The sequence below is a fragment of the Micromys minutus genome, assembly GCF_963924665.1.
Source record: "Micromys minutus genome assembly, chromosome: 7".
Classification (NCBI taxonomy): domain Eukaryota; kingdom Metazoa; phylum Chordata; class Mammalia; order Rodentia; family Muridae; genus Micromys; species Micromys minutus.
Genome location: NC_137976.1, coordinates 9,013,298 through 9,032,780, shown reverse-complemented (window position 1 = coordinate 9,032,780; position 19,483 = coordinate 9,013,298). Strand labels below are relative to the sequence as shown.

Below are 19,483 nucleotides of genomic sequence, written 5' to 3'. Positions count from 1 at the left end.
AATTGGGGGACACTATTCTAACCAAGGCTTAACAGGAACTCAACTTAAGCCTCATTTGGGTTTCCCCAGTTGATTTCTGCTGGATATTTGAAAACTTAATTTGAAGATGTTACCTTTTGTTTACTCTCTGGATGCTGTGATTGCTCAGTGTGATAGCACACACCATCAATCCTGGCAATCAGGAGGAAGAGGCAGGCAGATCTCAGTGAGTTCAAGGTCAGCATGGTCTACAAAAGAAAGCTAGAAAGATAGATGAGCAGCTGCCAAGTTTGCTTCCTGGCACCCGTGCCACATAGCTCGCAGCTACAGCTTTAACTCCAAAGGTTCAACTTCTGTGGCCTGAAGGCATGTGCATTCACATGTACCTACCTATACCCACACACATACTTAACGAGAAATTTAAAAAACAAAAAACGCAGGGGAGAAAAAAGAAAAAAAAAAAACTTAGAGGTTCCAGGATCTTAGACGAGAGTTTCATGCCAATTAGGCAAAAATAGGATCCGATGTAAACTACAATAAGCATGAGGATGCGGTGGCGGGGATGCGGTGGCACACGCACCTGAGGTGAGCACAGGAAGATCTGTGAGGGCAGCCAGGGCACATACACAGTGAGATCCTGTCTCAGCAACAAGCAAAAAGTAACCATGTGTCTCAGTAACAGACTGCATGAAATCTCCCCGGGCTGCTAGGATAAAAGGACCAGCAGTCTATCTCGTGCAAACTTCCCAATCGCAGGTTTCTGGCATGAAGATACTCACTCATATGAAAACCTTTTATAAAATCACATGTGGGTCATGGAATCAGTAGTCTTGAAATCGAATCCTACTTTAACAAATACTCATTTAATGAAATAGCAAAAACAATTGCGGCATTTTACTGAAAGCTGATGAAAAGACCAAATATCCTTATCTAGAAATAGTAGCTCAGTCCTGTGCTCCCAGCAATTTGGGACAGAGGCAAGTCTATCTTTCTGAGTTTGAATCCAGCCTGGTATACATAACAAATTCCAGACCAGCTACAGTTATACACGGAGACCCTCTCTCAAAAAATATCATACCAATAGAGAAAAATGACAATGATTAAATTAAGGCAGGCTGAGACTCTGTCTCAAAAAGGGGGGGGTGGCGCTAGAGAAACAGTCCACTAGTTAAAAGCTATTGCTGCACCTCCATCACAAGGCCTAGGGTCAGTTCCCAGCAGCCATGTCAACCCACTCAAAACCACCTCTAACTCTAGCTTCAGTGGCAATATGGAATGTTCTTCTGGCTGCCAGAAGAACAAAGTAATAGATCAGCTTAACACAACAAGGACAAATATCAACTTCTAATCTAAGGTTTAGACAGATAAGAATGTAAATTAAATGTGGCATTCAATAGCCAAATGAGTCTCACCTTCTTTCACAGAGCAGGCGTTCTCTCAAATGTATGTAAGTTTTTTCATCTTGAATACTTCTGTGTACAGGGCATCTACAGTACTATGAATGGGGAAATATGCTGAGGTTCTAAATATTGAGAGTCAACACTGGAGTCCTTATAGCCAGTAAAAGAATGAGAGCCATGTGTGTAATGGGACATATGTTCAACACCCAGGAGAGACTCTACAATCCTGACATCACACTTACTTTCTTCGGGGCATGTGACCCAGCATTTCCTTACCTGATGTTATGCCAGCTTGAGTAAAATAACTGCCTTTAAATCAAATTATGCTGAACACCGAACAAGACCACAGAGTCTGCTGAACCTCCATGAATACTTACTTATTCTCTCAATGACATTGTTCTCTAGGACTATTTTCTTTTTCTGTGCAATTAAGATCATTTGGCTCAATAATGATGAAGTACACAAATGGCTGGGAAGAGTCTTTGTATCTTGTTCCTTAAAGTCAGTCTTGAAGCATTCATAATTTAAACTCAACCTTCCCTCTAAAAGAGGTCTGTGTAACCACTGTAAATAGAATGCACTAAATTATATGCAAATTCACTACACATTCTAAATTGTTTATTATTTATAGTTTTCCAACTTTTATTCACTGTATTCATCCAGTTTCTTTTGTTCACATGAGGCTACTAGACTCTGAAGTTTATGTAAAAGTGCAGTAGCCCATTAGCTTGGTTTGTATCAGAGCAGTCAGTCAACAGCATGCACACTTCAGGATTCCCTAGGAGAACCAGACCTTATTCCTCTTTACATGAGGCTGATACAGTGTCAAAAGGCATATGTTCATTGATAACAACTGTTCTTAATGTTCAAAGACATAAAAGCAATGCAAGAAATCCTTTGAACTTTCTACTCCAGGATAAAAAGACTGAAGTCTGGCTGGACTAGCAATTGGGACTGAGATACACAGAGCAGTGTTAGACACACCTGAACAGGAAGAGACTGCCTCATCTTTTCCCACTCGCTGTCACTGGGCATTACACTTCCAATATAAGCCCTAAGGAGAGAAGTGTCCTCGCTCTCTACGAGAGTACTCAGCAAATCTCCAACAGCAGACAAGAGGACCTGAAGACTAAAAACAAGGCAAAGAATGCTGTAGTCAGGGTAAAGCGGTTCAACAAGTTGTACACACTAAAAATAGCATACTTGAGCACAGAAAGACAGAAAGAGACAAATACCTCAGACACAGAGACTCAAAAGTGGGGATCAATCTATCATTTATAGAGAATATATTTCTCTATAAAAGACAAAATATTTTGGAAAAATCTGGACAGTCTAGTTTTAAAAATATCTTTTTTTCCTTTTTAAGACCAGATTCTCACTATATAGTCCAGAACAGCCTCAAGTATGTGATCCATCTGAAGGCTAGGAGACAGTATATGAGGGAAACTGTGAAACTGCACAAAAGGTTACCTTGTGTTATCCAAAGCTGAAGACTGAATCTGGTCCTTCAGCCACAGAACAGACAAACGTAGGAAGGTACTCTGCTCATATGTACTTGCAGTTTGATGAACCAATAAATTTACTCCAGAAAGCAAAGTATTCCTCAGTTTACAGATCAGAAAATCTAAAAATCAAGGTATTAGCAATAATATGTAATCTCACTAAATAAACTCTTCAGTACAAAACACTGAAAATAAATTTTCTGTAGATATGACACCTTTAAAATATTATTTTAAAACAAAATACAAAATTAAATTTATTACCAAAAGAAAGTAACTGTTAAATAATCAAAATACAAGGTAGCCTGTACCATACTACTGTAAAATAATAAGGCAGGTATTTTCCCTATCCTTAACTTCCTTACCTAAAGCAGGTGTCCTTTGAGATGTTATCTTTTCCAACAGAAAAGTTAGTAATAAAGAAAGGATTGGGAGAAGAGAGCTAGGCATCAGTGATATTCTTAGTTAGTTTTTGTTCTTTTTGGTGACAGGGTCTCCCAAGGTAGCCCTGGCTGGCCTCAAACTCATACTCTCTGGTCTGAGGCTCCTGACTACTGGGATTAAAGGCATGTACCACCATGCCCAGTCTTATCAATATTTCTTATTTTATTTCCTGTCCCTTTCTCAGATAAACTTGAGTACAGAGAGCAAAACCTTAGTCCTCACAAGACAATCTCAATTTCATTTTCATAATCAAGACTTAATAAATTTTACAATAAAAGATTCAATGTTAGTCTTCTTATCCCTTTATAAATAAGGAAATAGAATCACTGAGAAATGAGGTAAGCAGCTGTGCACACCTTTAATCCCAGCACTAGAGAGACAGAGACAAGCAGATCTCTCTGCCGGCCCTAAGCCTAAGTACCTGCATTTTATTCCTGACACCCAAGTGGTAGGAGGAGAGAACCAACTCCTACATTGTCTGCTGACTTCCACACACTTCAGCGTAGCATGCTCATGAACAACAAACACCTACACAAAACAAATAAATGTCACTAAAAAAAAAAAAAAAAAAAAAAAAATGAAGTGCCCTGTTCGTGCTACTGAGTGAAGAGGCTGAGACTAAATCACCTAGTACGCTCCCTTGCAAACTGTTTCCTTGATATCAAGCATGCACTTCAGAAATATCATATACATATTTATTTTTCCACTTGGTTTTTAGAGCTAAAAGCATGACAGTGATATTTTCTCAAAGCTCTTTAAACTAACAAACACATTATGGTTCAAGTAATAAAGCCTGGGCACGTACACTCACTATGAAGGTCAGAGCCAGAGATTCCCAACAAAATATTTGAGCAGTAGGCTATTACCTGGCAAGTGTGTCCGTTCTTTGCTCTGAGCACATAACTGAAAGAGAGTTAACATCAAGTCTTCAGATGCAGGCATTAGCAAGCCTCCTCCTGCTGAGCTGAAGAAGCTATGGACCACATCACAGACAAAAGACACTGAAGAGTCACTGTTCGCTGCTTCTGACAAATCCTTTGCTTTGGATAAAGTTTCATGAAGTTTAACAATAATTCTTCCAATGTATACTTCTCCAATCAAATAATCTACAGTTAAAAAAAGCATAAACAGAAAATGTAAAGAATATTAACAATGTATTTTGAAATATCTTTCCCTGGGCTAACAATCATGTAGACTTTTCTGATGTTTTTTATTTCTTTAAAAATAAAAATATATATATAGATATAGATATAGATACACACACACACACACACACATACACACACACACACACATTAAACGACAATATATTTAAAGTCAATCTGCCCTCTAACACATAAAAGCCCTCAAGTTTTTATTTTTATAATAATTAGGCTGTGCAGCGACCTTTTATTTAGATTTATTTATTATATATAAGGACACTGTTCAGACACACCAGAAGAGGGCATCAGATCCCATCACAGGTGGTTGTGAGCCACCATGTGGTTGCTGGGAATTGAACTCAGGACCTCTGGAAGAGCAGTCAGTGCTCTTAACGGCTGAGCCACCTCTCCAGCCCCCAGCCCTCAGGTTTTAAAAGGCAATTTTAAAGTGAAACCCAGCAATGGATTATAAAACTTGAGAGTAGGCTACTTTATCATATTCAAAGAGTTTTACGTGTCGTTTGAGTCGTGCCACATACCCAACAACAGTGTCTTATACAAATGTGAGGTATTTGAGAAAACGCCTCCTATCTCCACCAACACCAAATTAACACTGTGGAACTCCCCCAGGAGATGGAAAAGATGGTCAACATGCTATAAAGCCAGAAGTTGTCGTCCCTACCGTTTTTAACATGTTGGGATAACGCCAGTCTTAGCAGAGTCCACTGTTCTGAAGAGTGAGGTTTGGAAGATACTGTGGATTCCAAGTCCTTACCACAAAGACAGTCTGCCAAGGCAACCAATTTCTCTCCAAGAATACTGCCTTTTAGCCAAGGACTTACTAAAGCATGTTTATCTGAACTAGAACATGCCTAAAAACCATAAAAGTAAAGATTAGAAGCAAGATCAAAAGGTATGTCCAGGTTAGCGTGTGACCCTACTGGCTCCCTCCGTCCATGCTCCCTGTTCTCCCCACTGTCTTCCTATCCCCAGGAACCCTGGTGACAATCACTCCCGTCTTTGTTACATTACCCCAACCACACAGATTTCCACATATCAAAATCTGTACAAATCCCATCTGTTTTTCAAAATCTCCCCATCCATTCTAGTCCAAGACAAACTCTCTTCTCCCTGTCCAAGCCGGTTACTTTTCTCTGACTTTCTAAAGCACATACTAGAAAGCACTATTATACAAACGTTTCATCTCTGTGTGTGTGTCATGTCTTTCCAATAAGACTTTGAGTTCCTTGCCAACAGACACTGTTTTAAACTTCTTTGATACCTGCTACCGACCCTGAAGATATGTTCAATGAAAAATGAATGAACTCTGAATAGTTTATAAATGGCTTCTTAATAGTATATTTTTGTCCATTAATTTTCCTAAAATTAAAGAACAACTAACATATAACGGTCAAGTTCTTAGACATTAACAATGGGGTTTACTTCCCCAGAGAGTTTCTGAAACAGAGTACCTAGGGCCAAGTATCTAATGGTAACTTTTTTATTTTTGTTGAGTGGGAAAGTGAGAAAAAAAAAAAAAAAAAGACTTGTAAATCCACCCCCAAAACCATGCTGATCCATGTTCCCAGAGCTTCTTTTGCTTTAAAGGCTGAGAAGAAAGGAATTTGCAACTTGGTTCATTTCAAAGCAATCTGGAAAAAAAGAAAACCCAAGTGCACATTGGGTAGTGACTAAAAACTGCTTATATTAAAAAATTATAGACAATCAGAACTAACATTTCAATCTAAGCCTTATGATCTTTGACAAATCTCTCAACCAACCTGAGTCCACTTCCTAATTTGTATACCAACAGGTTTAATCTTCAGCTTTCCCTCCTGAGAGAGAAAACTAATTTCTGAGTAAAATGTCTCTCAGGTTAGTGAGACCTGAGCCTTAGAGTCGCAGTGCATTCACTCAGCTAGTGAAAGACTCTATGCAGCTGTAAGGAGCCAGGACAGCCAGAAGTCCCAGAGCCCAGAGAACTGGAACCTTTCAAAGACTACTCAGGAAGACATTCTTCTAAACAGATACAAGCAGGAAGGTAACCCGGCAGATACAGCTAACGTCAAGTGGGTATCCATTCATTCTTTCTTTTCTTATTTATTATGCATGCAGTATTCTGCCTGCAAGCCAAAAGGGGGCATCAGATCTCATTACAGATGGTTGTGAGCCACCATGTGGTTGCTGGGAATTGAACTCAGGACTTCTGGAAGAGCAGTCGGTGCTCTTAATCGATGAGCCATCTCTCTAGCCCACATTTATTCTTTCTTTTCTTAGTTTTAAAAAATTACATTTGTAGCATCTGTGTATGTGTGAATTCATGATGTGTGAGACATGTTTACTTACTTATCATATGTCTGTGGACACACAACCTATGGCACAGATATGGAGATTACAGGAAAAACTGCACGAATTGGTTCTTTCCTTCAGCCACTTGGGTCCCTGGAATCAAACTCAACTTGCAAGGCTCAGCAAGGCTCAGCAAGGCTCAGCAAGGCTCAGCAAGGCTTCACCCAGTGAGCCTGCATCAGTTGACTCTTATTAAATGACTGACTCTCCCTGTTCTCATCCCAGGCTCACCAAGCAGCTCTTCTTGTAGCTTTCTTACAAACAAAAGTAATTGTGTGTGCCTGAAAGTTGTAATTCTCAGTAAACTATAATTAAAAAAAAAAAAAAAAGTCTGCACTTACATTTTTTAAAAGGTAAACCAAGTGGCAAAACTGGGAATTATATAAGTGTAATTGAAAGGGGTTTTCATCTAATTAATTTTTCATTTTTTTGTACTGCTACAAATCAAACCTGGGACCTCAAACACACTTGAGCTACACTAACAATCATGGTGTAGTTTTACAAAATAAAAATAAAAACGTTTGGAAAATTAAACAACAATGTAAGTATACTTTATCATCACTGAACTCTACATAGAAATACAATGGGACTGAAGCATGGTTCAGTGACAGAATGCTTACTAAGCACGTCAGAGCTCTGGGATCAATCCCCAACAGAGCAAGGGGGGGGGGAAATATTAGGACAGGTAATTTTGTTTTGCATTTTTCACTACTACTTTAAAAAAAGAAAAACATAAATGCACGTAAAATACAAAAACCAGTAAAATATACTTTAAGAGTAGGACTCTTGACTAGTTCATCAGAAACAACTATAGTTGAAAATTTAGTTAAGCCATTTAAATCATCATTAAAAAAGGATACTAAAGACTTTAAATTTTTCTGAATTGCATCCTTTCATTTCATCTGGTTCTTTTATTATCAATCTTCTTATGTAATCAAGTGGCAAACTGCAGGAGGCTGAGAGATTCTCACATCCTGCACAGCCCTCCACATAGGAAAAAGAATTTCTAGAGGTATGCAGTCAGGACGAGAACTGTATGCCTAACTTCCAGACAATGAAGAGCAAAAGGACTCTCATAGCCCCTTTAAAATACGACACATGCTGTATCATCAGCTAACACACCACTGGCCTCGTCAGAGTTGGTTTCTCACTAGAACTTAAAATCATAAGGATGTGCTCTATCAGACACTTGACCACAGCCAGCATGAGAAGAGGACGGTGGTTTTAATTTATATATCCACACACAAAATAGAAAAAGAAAGAGAGGGGACGGAGTAGGGGTTAAAATACCTTTTCAATGACCTGAAGAAGAGAACTCCACTTCAGGTCCTCCTGAAAAAGACAGAGTTAGAAAGTTAGAGGAGAAATACACAAGCTTTAAAAACATGACTGAAGCTCTGCACATCCAAAGCAAGCCGCCTTGCTGTAGGCAGTCCAGCTAAAGAACTCTCTTCTTATCAACCTTTACCAAATCAATTGATCAAATCCTTCCCAAATCATCGAAGAGCATGTTGTCTTTAGACTGACACGCAGAGAGTCCAGTAAGGAGCCCACAAACATGCTTATTAACGTGCCCCATGCTCATTCTTGGCATGCATCATAGAAATGCTGCTAACAGTCAGAGGATGGTCATACCTTGGTTAGGTCATCCAAGACGTCTTTCCTCTCCACACCACTGTCACAGCATCGGAGGGCACTATACAAGATGTCCACCAGGAAGCCCCCGTCCTCCTCCTGGCTGTCATTTAGCCAGCCTATCAGCTTATGATATAAGAACTCAACTGCAGGATTTCTTTCTGTGAGGTTGGTTATTTCCAGAGGTTTGGCTTTGACAACATTCTTCTGTTTGTCACCAAGGAGAATTTTAAATACTTGGCCTGAGGAGAAGGAGTCAAGCAGCGTAGAGAGAAACTGCAGATGCTGCTCTGATTTCTGCTCATTGACAAAGCTAATGCTCACCTCCGCAAGTTTACAGACTAAGTCTTCCAGAGGCTTTTTTCTTAGAGGAGATACTAGGTCTGAAGACTTACAACTGAGGGAAGACTCAGTCCCTCCTTCCGAGCCTTCACTGTTCTCTCCTTCTGAAGACATACATTTTCCATTCCCTTTATGAGCTTCAGGTGTGTCGATGGCAAACCTGACCTTACCATTTTTCTTTCTGTTTGTCTTCAGTGAGCTCTTTGGCCTCTGAAGGACCCCTACTAGGTTAGACACACCCAAAACAGACTTTACATCTGCTTCTGGCTCACTGATTTTCTCAATGCAGATCTTTGACAGTCTTTCCCAGAAATTTAGCAGAACATGCTCCAGGTTGTAAACAGTTTCAGCATCTTGTTCTACATCTGCTTTGGCTTCCCAAGAACTTAGTGTGTCTGCTAAATGGTTAAACAGCGGCCCATGTTGCAATCCTGAGTCTTTGAGAACTGTATCAATAAATGGGATCAACTGAAAGAGAAGGTACAATTTTTAAATTTTAGTTTTCAAGAGAGTTTGAACAAGGTTGAAGCAGTATAAAGTCTCCTATTTGAGGACCAGTAAAGTGCATGCCAATCAAGGGTGAAGACCTCAGTTCAAAATCTATGTTAAAGGAAAAAAGAATCTAGTCAGATCCCTGGATTCACTTGTCAGACAGCCTACTCAAATATGTGAACTTCAAACCTGCTTCAAAAAGCAAGAAGAGTAGAGTCCTGAGAAATAACACAAGAAGTAATCCTCTGCCATTTACATACACTTAAACGCACACACACTTTCTCTCTCTCCTATTTGGTCATAACTGTTTTTCCCCCATATATCTGAAAACAGTAACTCAAAAGTTTGACAATTTCATTCTACTCCACCTCAATTTTATGATGTAATCAACCATAAGTCATAATCCAGTTTTCTTTGAACCTTCTAAGATCAATCAGTTTTTGCATTTTCCTCACTTAATTAAAAAATACAAAAACATACAAGACTAAAGGCCTGCCAGGTGAAATGGTGTATGCCTGTAATTTTAGCCCTTCAAAAGTGGAAGCACTTGGCTTCCTTAAAATATATATTGTTTGGCTACACAGGAAGTTGATGGCTGGGCTACATAACACCTTGAATAAATAATAAATAGACTAAAAGTCACTTGAAAAATAATTTGGGTACTTGGGCACCAAAAATTCAGAATACCTTTCCTGAATTAGAAAGGTAAGAAATGGAGCCAGTCTGCTCTACAAAGGAAGTTCCGGGACTGTCAAGAATACACAGAGAAATCCTGTCTCAAAAACCTGGAGAAGGAAAGAATAACGAAAAGGAGGGAGGGGGATAATAGAAAGATGAAGAAAGGAAGAGAGGGAGGGAGGAAGAGAGGGAGGGTGGGAAAGAGAGAGGGGAGAGGGGAAGAAAGGAAGAAAGGCAGGCAGGCAGGAGATGGTAATGGGGCTGGAGAGACGGCTCAGTAACTAAGAGCACACACTGCTTCTGTAGATGACTGGAGTTCAGTTCCCAGCACAATAACAGATACTTCACAGCCACCTCTAACTCCAGCTTCAGGGGATTTGAATCCTTCATCTAGACCATCATGTGCCTACACTCAACACGAAAACAGCCACACCCCAAAAGTACACATATAGTAAGAAAGTGAGAGCATCTGGGCAGCGGTGGCACACGCCTTTAACCCCAGCACAGCAGAGACAGGCTGAACATGGACTACAGCTAGTTCCAGGACAGCCAGGGCTACACAAAGAAACTCTGTCTGGAAAGTCCAAAGAGAGAGAGAATCTAAGGTATTAGCAAACATACAGGCTCCTGTAGTCATAGAGCCCGCTCTTATCATGGAGCTCACAAACAGAACTCTTCACTAGAGGGTAAATAAATGCTTATGAGCATTTTAGAAATAACAAGATTATTACTGAATAATGGAAAGCTCACTACACATCACCAAAAGTACCATGCAACTTCTGTTTTGCACGGTCTCTTTCTAAAGAAGTCAGGGATTTAGGTCCAGAGACAGTACCTTTGTATGTGGACATTTCAGAAACAACTGACAGTGCTGAAGTCTTACTCAGTCAGAAACATACTATTTGATGTGTAAGTGTTACAGTGAAGCCCGTCAAGAGGCGCAGTGAGCCCGGGGATTAGCAAACGTACCTGCTCGTTGATGAGCATCTGCACCATCTCCTCCTCGCCTAAATTCTGCTGCATTATAAACCGCAAGCATTCAAAAAACGCCGAGATGACTGCTGAGCACTCAGATGAGCTCGATTTGGTCCTCTCTGTTGACAGCCTAGGAGATAATAACTGAGGATTGTTTTTCCAGAAGAAAAGAGCTCAGAATCACAAAAGATATTAAAAAGGTACTGTACTAAATAAAGACTTTAAAATCAACTTCTTAAAACTAAACACCAAGAGCAACAAAAATATTACAGCTGAAGAGAATGTGAATGTCAAGAATTAGAAAAAGAAAGAACTTATTTTCAAACTTAAGACATATTTCCTGCTTCTGTGTCAATCCATTTGTAAATATGAAAGATGAAACATGAAAGAGATTGTGATATTTAAAACGTGATATATCTAATTAATCATTTCTTAATATTTTAACTGATTATTAATCATAACAATGAATTAGTCATAATTATTAATGATCATAACTGATCATAATAAAGTATACGCATCATTCAGTGAACAAAGGTGGTAACTTTTTAAAGTGTTAAACAGAAGTAACTTTTTTGGAACTTGGGCCCAGGACCTGGGACTTCACCGAGCCACATCGCAAGTCCTAAGCAGCTCTAACATGTATTGTCAGGAACATTTAAAAAATAGCTAGCTCACTTTCTGGATTTGGGCATCTGTATCTGCCAATATAAAAATACTATGACTCGTTTAAAATATGGTCCATCCCATCTAGACACTTAACTGTATTTATCTTTATACTGGATACTGCCACAAAAGCTTTGACAGTTTTCAAAGAGTGAGTTAAGAGGCTGAGGCTGAGGCTCTCTAGAGCCCAGTCCAGCCTGCACATCACTGCAGCACTCTGCCTTGCTCCCTCATTGCTATTTCTCTGAAAGCTCTAAGTGTTTAACGAACAGAAGAAACAATGAATTCAAAGAGGAAGGAAAGTTATGAGAATAAAAGCAAGAAAAATTACTTTTGCTTTTAAAAACAGTATTTAGGCGGCAAGATGGCTCAGTGAGAAACAGCTCCTGTCACAAAGCCTAAAAACACAAGTCCAATCCCTAGAACCTATCTGACAGAAAGACAGACAGAAGAGGTTCCTGCAACCTGCACTCAGAGCCTCATAGATACACAGATACATACACACAATGGCACGTGCACATGCATGTGTGTGCATGTATACATACACCATGACACACACAGTAAATGTACTTTTTAAAGTAAAAAGAAATGTATTTGCTTACCCAGTAACTAGAGAGGTGAGAAAGTTTTTGAAGAAGTCCAGCTTTGGCTCCATGATGGACTGCGGGAGTTTGCTGATGAAGGGTAAAAGATAAGGATATATGACAGCAGCTAGGCCCCGGCCACCTTCACGGGTCATGGCCGTCAGCTTGGGAAACACACTCTTTTTGGCATTTACATGAAACCAACAGTCCTAACCAAAACAGAGAAAAAAAATTATAATAGTAATTAAAACCTATAAGCATGTTTCACAAATAAGAGAGAGCAAATCTCAAGAATGAGAATCAAGCAGGGAGTGGCAGAGCACATGGATGTGCCCAATACTTGGGAGGATACATATACAGGCTGTCCATTCAGCTACCGTGATGGAACAAGTCCCTGCCTCCAAAATAAATGGCCAGGCACGAGAGGGCACATCTTTAATTCCAGCAGCCAGCATTCCAGGAAGCAGAAGCAAGTGGGTCTGTGTGAGTTCAAGGCCAGCCTCATTTGAGTTCCGAGCCAGCCAGAGTGACACAGAGAGACCATGCCTCAAAAATATTTTAATTTAAAATAAAACATTTTAACTAGTAAGGCATTAAAATCTGTCATTACAATTAAAACTCAAAATAACTAAAGGCTGCATCTAATAATCACATATTTGCTATGCTAACAGAAAGATTATTTAAAACATTTTTAGAAAAGCTATTTTCTTATATTTTTGGTTGTGAGCCTAGCCTTTAACGGCTGAGCCATCTCTCCAGCCCGAAAAGCTATTTTCTTAAAGAAATAAACATATTTCTGACTCAAAATCCTTCCAGAGGCACAGTAACCAAGCAAGTGGAACTTAGAAACGCTTCTGCACGCAGAGACTGGGTTCTAATGTTAATGAGCTACAAAGTGAGATTAAACCAAAGGCCTTAACACTGTGAGCTCCACATTCTCTCCGTGGTGCCATAGACACTCAAAACTGCTGTTTTTCCCTGAGGAGATTCAAAATCCGTGATGTGACAAAGTAAATGGGTGTTTAAAAAACAAAAAGCCAGACGAGGTGTCATACACCTTTAATCTCTGCACTCTGGAGGCAGACGCCGGAGAGACAGAGAACAGTCCAGGATCCCGGACAGAAAGGACTATGTATAAAAATTCTATATCAAATAAAAAAGCAAAACCAAACAAACAAAAAACCCCACAAAGATGTGGGAAGGTGTGCTGCCTGGTTTTGTGTCAACTTGACACAAGCTGGAGTTATCACAGAAAAAGGAGCCTCACTTGAGGAAATGCCTCCATGAGATCCAGCTGTAAGGCATTTTCTCAACTAGTGATCAAGGGAAAAAGGCCCAGCCCATTGTGGGTGGTGCCATTCCTGGGCTGGTAGACCTGGGTTCTATAAGAAAGCAGGCTGAGCAAGCCAAGGGAAGCAAGCCAGTAAGTAACATCCCTCCATGGCCTCCGCATCAGCTCCTGCTTCCTGACCTGCTTGAGTTCCAGTCCTGACTTCCTTTGGTGATGAACAGCAATGTGGAAGTGTAAGCTGAATAAACCCTTTCCTCCCCAACTTGCTTCTTGGTCATGATATCTGTGCAGAAATAGAAACCCTGACTAAGACAGAAGGAGAAAGGAAAGGCAAGGAAAGAGAAAAGGTGCCTGGAGGAAGGTATAACACTTGTGCCATTCATGGTCAGTCCAGCATGCTGAACAAATGTTAGCATTTTTCCAGTGAGTTTTATTTGATAGGACAATGTAATGCTCTCTTGTGCGGCATTTAGGGAAGTGTGCCTCCCATACATACCTCAACAGTTGTCAGGGTGTAGAGCACAGCTTCCCAGAGAGCTGGGCAGACCACAGGGTCACTGTCATCAATACTCAGCAGGACAGATGGGCTCACTTTGGCAGCTTCCTCCTTCATCACTTGGGGCACATGCTGGCACAAAGCAGAAACTAACTCAAAATACGCTGAACGGACCTAAAAGAAGCAGCAGCAGAAAGTGGAATGAACTGAGAGCCTTAGGACACCTGACACAACTAATTATGGCAGCGGTTCCCTGTTTGCATAATTGAAGGCACTATATAAAAATACTATTGAAATCCTGAAAAGTAGCGATCTGAAAAGACACTCAGAATCAGCAAGGCAAAGACAGAAAGAATGTAATTTTCAGCAGAAACCCTATTTAATAGCAGAACCCTTCATTTGGGGTTTCAAATCAGTCAAACAACATTAGCCATAATGAACACACACACACAAAAAAGCAAACATCAAAATACAAAATTTAAAATTAGTCATCTATAAACTTCATTGAAAGTGCTTATATAAAGAACCTAATTCCAGCATTAGGCAGAGGCAGGCAGATTCCTGTGAGTGCACATAGTCCAGTCTACAAAACAGATCCCAGAACAGCCTGGGCTACACAGAGAAACCTGGTCTTAAAATACAAACAACAACAGTGTTCTATCCTTTTTCAAGTTAGCCATAGATCTGAAAAAGAAGCATAATCCCCCAATCAAAAATTTATTAATCTAATACATTTAAATTTAAAGCTCAAGGGCCCACTCAGTTCACAAGCTGAAACTAATTACTATAAAGAATTAGGTCTTGAGCACATTCATTCATAAATGCAATTAATAATTAGCAAAAGAAAGCCCAACATAGTGGCAAAAGTCTTTAGTCCCAGTACTAGGATGCAGAGGCACGTGGATCTCTGAGTTCAAGGCCAGCCTATCTATATAGCTAGTTCCAAAACTACAGCAAGTTGTAGTTATATGATGAGGCTGTCTCAAAAACAAAATAAAACTAAAACAAGATCCCCAGTGAAACAAAGTAAGAAAATAACTGCATAGAAAGGCTTGAGGGAGCAAGGCTGCCCTTCCACCTCTCCATGTCTTCCAGCAGGTAAGGATGCAGGGACAAGGACCATCTCCATGTCTTCCAGCAGGTGAGAATGCAGGGACGAGGACCCATCTTTGAAGCACAAACTTTTGTGGTAACTTGAATATGCTTGGCCCACGGAGTGGCCTTATTTGGAGGTGTGGTCTTGTTGGAAGAAGTGTGTCACTGTGGGCATGGGCTTTAAGACCTTCATCCTAACCACGTGTGAGTTAGCCAATTCCTAGCAGTCTTCGGATGAAGATGTAGACCTCTCAGCTCCTCCTGCACCATGCCTGCCTGGATGCTGCCATGTTCTCACCTTGATGATAATGGACTGAACCTCTGAACCTGTAAGCCAGGTTCTTATAAGAGTTGTTCTTTTAGCGTTCCCTTGGCCATGGCATCTGTTCACAGCAGTAAAACCTTAACTAAAACAACTGTCTTTGAAAAAATTTCTAATAAAAGATCTGCTAGAAGATCTATTTTTTAAAGGTCGATGTATCTAGTCCTCTAAAAAAAATATTTTTAATTATTTTATAGCATGAGTGTTTTGCCTGCACTTACGTATGTGCACCATGTACATCCCTGATGCCTGCAGAGGCATTTGGAGGTCACATGCTAAGGGTGGAGCCTATGAGAGTGTTAGATCCCCTGAACCAGAGTTGCTTATCATTGTGAGCTACCATGTGGGTTATGGAAACCAAACCCAGATCCTCTGCAAAAGCAACAAGAGCCCTAAACCACTGAGCCATCTTTAGCCCCTCCATCGAGTCTTAACCATCCTCTGTAACTGTGAGACATGTAACTCTACCTTTTTTGAATTACCCAACTTAGGCTATTCTGTTTGAGTAGTTTGGATGGGCTGAAACAAGTAGATTAAACACAATCAGTGAAGTAGAAGACTAAATAATAGAACTTACTCATAAGCAGCAAGCACACAGAGAGAAAACTGAAAAATACATGAGACATAGAAGACAGAGTACAGGACATTTAATCTATAATTAGTTGCAATTCCAAAGAAGAATGAATGGAATGAGGGAAATACTGAAGGCAATTAAATGTCCCAATCCACAGATTTAAGAATCCTAATAAATTTTAAGCGGGACCCATGAATGTGTGAGAGACCATACTGCCATTAGGAGAATGTAAAGAGAGCTGGCCATAATGATGCATGTCATCAATCAAGCCCTCAGGACACAGAGGCCAACCTGAGCAAGAAGGTGACAATAAGGACCCACTAAAGCATGGATGTCAGTTCAACACTCAATAACAACAACAACAACAAACAAGTGAACACAGAGTTCCAGTCTAATAGGGAGGCAAGGAAGTCCTGGAGAACCAAGCGCAGATATGTGCTTGCATGACTGTAGTATGAGCATAAATGCAGTAAGATCGGGACAGAACTATAGAAAAGAAGGTCTCAAATAGAAGCTATCACCATACCTGAGGCACACTGTGTTTTCCATACTTCCAAAACTTATTCTGTGATAAAAGTGATTTAAATTTCTCCTCCAGAGAATCAAGCTCATTGTTAGGTAAGAAGCAAAGCAATCTCTTTAGTGCCAATAAAGAGCATGTTACAACTCGGTGGAATTTGGCCTCCCTCTCTTCCTCTGGAACAGTTCTAAATTTGAAAGATAAACAAGTTAGATTACAAAAAAGGCAAACTACATATTTGGCACTGTGATACTGTTTATATATGTTTTATTAAATTTCTACCAGCTATCTTATTTCTCTATCTTTTCCCCACCACAAACACCTTTCAAAACTCATAGAATGTCTTGGCACATGTATTTAGCATATGTTCCTATGTGCCCAAGCCACAATGAGTGTGCACATGGGTGCAGAAGAGAGCTGGAAGTCAGAGGACAATCTGGGAAAGCAGTTTCCTTCCTCCATGCTGGTCTTAGGGACTGAATTCAGGTTGCTGGGTCTGACAGCAGGTGCCTGTACCCACTGAGCCATCTGGCTGGCCCACAGGTAGAAGTTAAATCACACATTTTGCAACAATCCAAGATGAGAACATAGGCAAAGCCAGCAGCATGGAGAAAGCGAACAAACACAATGTTCTCTCCACATCAGGTGCTCGGCAATTCTAGGAATGGCAATAAGGCATCTGATATTTCCCTGGATGGCCTCCTAAAAGCTCGGTTGCAATATAAGAGAAAAGGTAAATAAAAACACTTTTATAGCACTTTTAAATAACATCTTCAAGTTTACCAGACCTTAAAATAGTTTCTGCTATGACTGCCAAAAGGTTCATTAAAAAATAACAAAAACAAAGTTATAAGGTAATGGTGCGCGATCTGAGCGCTCTGGAGGCAGAGGCTGGTGGATCTCTCTGTGTTCTAGACCAGCCTGGTCTACAGAGTGGGTTCCAGAACAACCAGGCCTACAAAGAAAATTCCCTGTCTTGAAAAACCAAAAAGGGGGGAAAAAGTACAATTTTTTTCTAATAAAACTACATGTGTATCTCAGAAAATTCATATTTAACAGCCAGCCAAAGTTCAGGGGACACTGTGCACCATTCTCTGAGGTAATTTCACCTACATTTGAAATTCCTTCTCAAAACATGCCAAACTGAAATTATACATTCAAACTAACAAAGTAAATGCCTAGTGTGCATTACTTAGAAACAATATAACTTACTGAGGGTCACTGAGTGTATCAGGAGTTTCTTTCAGAAGATGATCCTGTAGTACCTGAAAGAGAAAACAACCAAAGCCTTAGGATTTTATGGAACTAAAAACAGTAATCAGATGTAGGGAAACATCCACCTTCTAAAAATTCTCATACCCTTAACCCACAGACTAGCAATTTTCAGCATCAAAACTAACAGGTCCAATATTGCCCGTTTTTCTCTTCCTATCGATTCCCTGTGTTGGCTGGTACTGTGATAAAGACAGGGTACTTCATGACAGCTCAAATTCCTATCAGAAGAAACTTTCCTAAGGACTTTTAGCTATTTGTCAGTCATTACTGTGACCACAGCAGTAGAGAGGGGTGATCAGCCAATCAGTCTGAGGGACAGATTAGGATTGCTTTCCTATCTCGGGCCCACAGGGAACACAGCTGTGCACACATACTGTGGAGTCAGTTCTCTCTATATACCTTTGAGGACTGAAAGGAACAAAATTGAGTATTCAGGCTTACATGTGAGCACTTTACCCACTGAGCCATCTTGCCAGACCCTCCATACCTTTTGAGGTTACAGACATCTTTTATGTTGATTGTGATTTAAAAGAGAGACACAACTGTTTCCTCTTGACACATTTACAAGAGCAGGTAAAAGAGCTACCACTGGATGCCTGAGGACCCTTAGTCGACTGAGAAATGCAGGTACAGAATGATTCCAAAAACTCACACTTGTAATTTCTTCCTTACAGAACGCTATGGCTTCAGGCTGCTTGCCGGGAGGGAAAGCGGCTGCGAAGGCATCTTTGGCTGCAAGCGCAGCTGGTGGGTATGTGTCGCACTGAGCCATCAGCCAATAACCCATCACGCTTTTTAAATATGGAGCTAAGTGCTTCTTTACTTTAAGGATAAGTTTTTCAAAAGCTTGCTGTGTTGCTTCTCGAACACGGCGATCATGATCCTATTGAAAACAGAAATGTGGTTTAAGAACAAATACAAATATTTGAAAATATTCTATAATGACTCACAGTAGTAATTCATCTATGTATATAATCAAGCTAATAATAACTTCTGACAGGCTAGAGGAAAAACTCAGCAGTGGAGCACATGTTTTAGGCTAACAATGCCCTGATTCAATAACAAGCCAGAAAAAGAGAAAAAGAAAAAAACTTGCTTTGAAATATTTCAGATTTAGGGTTTCTTTATGGGCGATCATGTAAAATAATCTCCTGTGAAATAATTTTTCCTTTCCCCCATTTCCAGTGAGATTGTACCCAAGATAGTTTCAAAGACAGAGTAATTGAAGGAATTCATTCTCAATCTTGTGTAGAAATACAGAGGGTAAACCCTCTCCAGAAATAAATCATTTAAGCAGAAACAGGCTCAAACTCGAATGCTTACAAGGGAGATTTTGCAGAAGATTCTTGGCCAGTATGGAAGAACTCCTTTTACAGCTTCTGTGTCTCTCTCTGTGCACATAGTTCCAAATTCTTGCATTGCCTGAAAATAAATAATTACCATCATTAAGGATTAACAGAGGTAATAAGACCTACTGATGTTCTTCCTTTCGCTCTGGAAGTTTAGTCTACTTTATTTAAAAGGAGGATGCATCATTTCTGCCTCTGCCACAAGGAAACATGAAAAATTCTCTCACAGTCCACGAGAGCAAAATTGTAATAATTGATTTTTAGACGTTTCTATAAATAAAGAAAACAAAGCCAAATATGTGGTGGTGGGACAGGCCTTTATTCCCAACCCTTAGGAGGCAGAGCCAAGCAGATCTCTGAGTTCAAAACCAACCTGTGT

The 19,483-nt window shown here is 40.0% G+C and overlaps 1 protein-coding gene across 2 annotated transcripts in view; it reads right to left on the bottom strand.

Annotated features, from left to right (window-relative positions):
- Positions 1 to 19,483, bottom strand: part of LTN1 (listerin E3 ubiquitin protein ligase 1) — a 55,345-nt gene that overhangs the window by 25,869 nt on the left and 9,993 nt on the right. Inside the window, exons 3-16 of one of the 2 annotated variants that reach the window (XM_080919016.1) lie at positions 19,079 to 19,177; positions 18,408 to 18,638; positions 17,693 to 17,745; positions 16,487 to 16,667; positions 13,970 to 14,143; positions 12,201 to 12,391; positions 10,930 to 11,065; positions 8,449 to 9,258; positions 8,104 to 8,145; positions 5,147 to 5,336; positions 4,189 to 4,428; positions 2,850 to 3,003; positions 2,364 to 2,508; positions 1,757 to 1,943 (exon numbers count right to left, since the gene is read on the bottom strand). In XM_080919016.1, the coding sequence (XP_080775142.1) occupies positions 1,757 to 1,943; positions 2,364 to 2,508; positions 2,850 to 3,003; positions 4,189 to 4,428; positions 5,147 to 5,336; positions 8,104 to 8,145; positions 8,449 to 9,258; positions 10,930 to 11,065; positions 12,201 to 12,391; positions 13,970 to 14,143; positions 16,487 to 16,667; positions 17,693 to 17,745; positions 18,408 to 18,638; positions 19,079 to 19,177 (2,833 nt within the window). The remainder of the gene's footprint in view (positions 1 to 1,756; positions 1,944 to 2,363; positions 2,509 to 2,849; positions 3,004 to 4,188; positions 4,429 to 5,146; positions 5,337 to 8,103; positions 8,146 to 8,448; positions 9,259 to 10,929; positions 11,066 to 12,200; positions 12,392 to 13,969; positions 14,144 to 16,486; positions 16,668 to 17,692; positions 17,746 to 18,407; positions 18,639 to 19,078; positions 19,178 to 19,483) is intronic. The other variant, XM_080919017.1, reaches the window with a different exon arrangement.